Source organism: Salmo salar, unplaced genomic scaffold, assembly GCF_905237065.1.
Source record: "Salmo salar unplaced genomic scaffold, Ssal_v3.1, whole genome shotgun sequence".
NCBI lineage: Eukaryota > Metazoa > Chordata > Actinopteri > Salmoniformes > Salmonidae > Salmo > Salmo salar.
In genome coordinates, this window is record NW_025549084.1 from 127731 (window position 1) to 132350 (window position 4620).

Genomic DNA, 4620 nt, shown 5'->3' on the forward strand with positions numbered 1-4620 from the left:
TAATACATAAATTGAAATTCCTTGTTGGAGCTCTCTCACATATAGGACAGTACATACCAGAGGAGGCTGCTGAGGGGAGGACGGCTCATAATAATGTCTGGAACAGAGTGAATGAAATGGAACACATGGAAACCACGTGTTTGATACCATTCCACTTATTCCCCTCCAGCCATTACAAGCCTGTCCTCCCAAATGAAGGTCCCACCAACCTCCTGTGGTACATACACAAATAAAATCTCATAAAATCACACAGTGTGTGTGTGTGTGTGTCAGAGTGTGTGTCCTGTGTGTGTCCGCTGTGTGTGAGTGTGTGTGTGTCCAGTGTATGTGTGTCCAGTGTGTGTGTGTCAGTGTGTGTCCCCGCTGTGTGTGTGTGTGAGTGTGTGTGTTTGTGTGTCCAGTGTGTGTCCTGTGTGTGTCCCCGCTGTGTGTGTGTGTGTGTGTGTTTGTGTGTGTGTGTCAGTGTGTGATTGTCCAGTGTGTGTGTGTGTCCAGTGTGTGTGTGTCAGTGTGTAAGTGTCAGTGTGTGTGTGTCGTGTGTGTGCGTGTCAGTGTGTGTGTGTGTCAGTGTTTGAGTGTGTCAGTGTTTGTGTGTGTCCAGTGTGTCCAGTGTGTCAGTGTGTGTGTGCCCAGTGTGTGTGTGTGTGTGTCGTGTGTGTGTCCACTGTGTGTGTGTGTGTCCAGTGTGTGTGTCCAGTGTGTATGTGTGTGTCCAGTGTGTGTGGCAGTGGGGGTGTGTCAGTATGTGTGTGTGTGTGTGTGTGGCCAGTGTGTGTGTGAGTGCCAGTGTGTGTGTGTCCAGCGTGTGTCCGTCCAGTTTTTGTGTGTGTCCTGTGTGTGTGTGTGCCCTGTGTGTGTGTGTGTCCTGTGTGTGTGTCCAGAGTGTGTGTGTGTATGTGTGTGTGTGTGTCCAGAGTGTGTGTGTGTGTGGTGTGTGTGTGTGTGTGTGTGTGTGTGTGTGTGTGTGTGTGTGTGTGTGTCCTGTGTTTGTGTGTCGGTGTGTTCAGTGTGTGTGTGTGTGTGTGTATGTGTGTGTCCTGTGTTTGTGTGTCCAGTGTTTGTATGTGTCTATTCTGTGTGTCCAGTGTGTTTGTGTGTGTGTGTGTGTGTGTGTGTGTGTGTGTGTGTGTGTGTGTGTGTGTGTGTGTGTGTGTGTGTGTGTGTGTGTGTGTGTGTGTGTGTGTGTGTGTGTGTGTGTCAGGTTATTATTTACAGGGACACTGAGGAGTCTTCATCATAATGAACCCTAAACCCTGGATAGAGGGGCTCAGTGAATGTGGTGTAGAATGTGTACAGGTGGGTCAGTGTGTCAGAGGAGGCTCTATAGAAGGACAGAGTGCCGGCTGGCCAGTCCAGATACACTCCTACTCTGTGGGAGCTGGAGGAGGGGACGTCTACTATAGTGAGATTATTATTGTGCCAGGCAGTGTAACTGTTGTCATAGCAGAACAGACTCCAGGACTTGTCATTGTATCCAAGACAACAGTCATCACCCCTTCCTCTCCTGCTGATTCCTTTGTATGTCACTCCAATATCAGCCCCTCTCCCACTCCACTCTACCTCCCAGTAACAGCGCCCAGTCAGACCCTCTCTACACAGCACCTGCTCACAGTCCTCAAATCTCTCTGGGTTATCAGGATATGGCTGCTTCTCTCTCCTACATGTCACCTTTCTGTTCTCCTCAGACAGAGAGATGAGTCTGTTTACTGTGTTTAGGTCCAATGTGAGATCACAGACATCTGATGGATGAAACCAGACACAATATTAGAAATCATCATCATTCACATTAGAATGTTAAACCTGTTGGGGCTAGGGGGGCAGTATTTTCACGGCCGGATATAAAAATGTACCCGATTTAAACTGGTTACTACTCTTGCCCAGAAACGAGAATATGCATATTATTAGTAGATTTGGATAGAAAACACTCTAAAGTTTCTAAAACTGTTTGAATGGTGTCTGTGAGTATAACAAAACCCATATCGCAGCCAAAAATCAGAGAAGATTCCATACAGGAAGTGCCCTGTCTGACAATTTCTGGTCCTTCTAGGTTATCTCTATCTCTGCTGTTACGTGACAATTTCTAAGGCTTCCATTGGCTGTCTGAAGGCGCCAGAAAGTGGATTGGGGCGTCTGCTGTCTCTGGGCAGATAACTGCAGCAGATTTTGTGAGTGGTCAGGCTGGGGACAGTGACACTGGATAGGCACGTTCATGAGAATTCTAATTTTTTCTTTCAGCCTTTGAATGAAAACAACGTCGCCCGGTTGGAATATTATCGCTATTTTAAGAGAAAAATCGCGTAAAAATTGATTTTAAACAGCGTTTGACATGCTTCGAAGTACGGTAATGGAATATTTTGAAATTTTTTGTCATGATATGCGCCGGCGCGTCACCTTTCGGATAGTGTCTTGAACGCAAGAACAAACACAGCTATTTGGATATAACTATGGATTACTTGGAACCAAAACAACATTGGGTATAAACTAGAAGTCCTGGGAGTGCATTCTGACGAAGAACAGCAAAGGTAATCCAATTTTTCTTATAGTAAATCTGAGTACTCAAAATATTGCAAAATGTGCTTTCACCGAAAAGCTATTTTAAAATCTGACACCGCGATTGCATAAAGGAGTTCTGTATCTATAATTCTTAAAATAATTGTTATGTTTTTTGTGAACGTTTATCGTGAGTAATTTAGTAAATTCACCGGAAATTTCGGTGGGTATGCTAGTTCTGAACGTCACATGCTAATGTAAAAGCTGGTTTTTGATATAAATATGAACTTGATTGAACAAAACATGCATGTATTGTATAACATAATGTCCTAGGAGTGTCATCTGATGAAGATCATCAAAGGTTAGTGCTGCATTTAGCTGTGGTTTTGGTTTTTGTGACATTATATGTTAGCTTGAAAAATGGGTGTGTGATTATTTCTGGCTGGGTACTCTCCTGACATAATCTAATGTTTTGCTTTCGTTGTAAAGCCTTTTTGAAATCGGACAATGTGGTTAGATAAAGGAGAGTCTTGTCTTTAAAATGGTGTAAAATAGTCATATGTTTGAAAAATTGAAGTTTTGGGATTTTTGAGGAGCTTGTAATTCGTGCCATGCCCTATCATTGGATATTGGAGCGGTGTTCCGCTAGCGGAATATCTAGATGTAAGAGGTTAACGAGAGTTTTGTCTTTCAAATGGTGTAAAATAGTCATATGTTTGAGAAATCAAAGTTAGAGATTTGTTTAGGTATTTGTATTTCGCGCCACTCGATTCCACTGGCTGTTGACTAGGTGGGACGCTCACGTCCCACATAGCCCAGGGAAGTTAAGGGGTTATAAGTTTTTGCATTTATTTTCAAATGTTCCAAATTTGACCCTTGGGTCTTGACTTGATGTGCATTTGCAATATGACAATTTACTGTGGAGCGCGCTCGCCATCTTTTGGATTTTTGCTGTGTGACACTTGGCATTTGCCATATGACATTTGCAATACGCTTTGAATGATCTGCCGTCCATTTGAGTGGTATTGGACATCGTGTATATGTTTCGTACGGTGCCAATATGTTCCCATTAATTTTGGTCCATTTCAGGGGGTCTTCCTTACTTGAATTAAGACTTATTCTTAGTCATATTCCTCACAGCAGTCAACACTCACATTTTCTAAGCCCAGGTTTCATTGTGTTCTCTCCACCATGTTCCACACTGTAGCGGTAAGCAGAAGAACAGACATTCATTGAGGGATACACCTGAAAACACACACACACACACACACACACACACACACACACACACACACACACACACACACACACACACACACACACACACACACACACACACTGGACAAACACATACACTAGACATACACACACAAACACACACAGGACACACACGCACTGGACACACACACCGGACACACAAACAAAGGTCACACACACACACACAGGACACACACACACAGGACACACACACACAGGACACACACACACTGGACACACACTCACACACAGGACACACATACACACAGACTGGAAACACCCGCACACACACACACTGGACAAACACACTGGACACACACACACAGGACACACACAGGACACACACATAGAGGACTCACATACACACAGGACACACACATACAGGACACACACAGATACAGGACACACACTCAGGACACACACACACATACACACAAAGGACTCACACACACAAAAACAGGACACACACACACACTAACACACACATAAATGGCACACACTCACAGGACTCACACACACACATACACACACACACACTAGGGACACACAAACTGGACACACACAAAAACAGGACACACACACACACACACACACACACACACACACACACACCAACACACACATAAATGACACACACACACACACACAGGACACACAGACACACAGGACTCACACACACACACATTCACACACACTGGACAAACACACAAAACAGGACACACACACACACACAGGACACACATACACAGAGGACTCACACACACAGGACACACACACACACAGGACATAAACATACACAGGACACACACACACACTGAACACACTGGACACACACAGGACACACACAAACACATACACATGACTCACACTCAC

General features: G+C 44.5%; 1 protein-coding gene across 1 annotated transcript; it reads right to left on the reverse strand.

Annotated features, from left to right (window-relative positions):
- Window positions 1-1174: 1174 nt before the first annotated feature.
- LOC123735234 (stonustoxin subunit beta-like) lies at window positions 1175-3688 on the reverse strand. The gene is made up of 2 exons (XM_045712990.1): window positions 3645-3688; window positions 1175-1739 (listed from the first exon to the last, which is right to left on the reverse strand). The coding sequence occupies exons 1-2, from the start codon at window positions 3664-3666 to the stop codon at window positions 1210-1212; spliced, it is 552 nt and encodes a 183-aa protein (XP_045568946.1). The 5' UTR covers window positions 3667-3688; the 3' UTR covers window positions 1175-1209.
- Between the last annotated feature and the right edge of the window lie 932 nt (window positions 3689-4620).

What these genes read in the sequence shown, in the direction of transcription:
- LOC123735234 (XM_045712990.1), bottom strand. Translation starts at nt 3,666, where the DNA reads ATGAAACCTGGGCTTAGAAAAT. An exon ending in GAAACCTGGGCTTAGAAAAT is followed by an intron (nt 1,740 to 3,644) that starts GTGAGTGTTGAC and finishes TTCATCCATCAG; the next exon opens with ATGTCTGTGATCTCACATTG.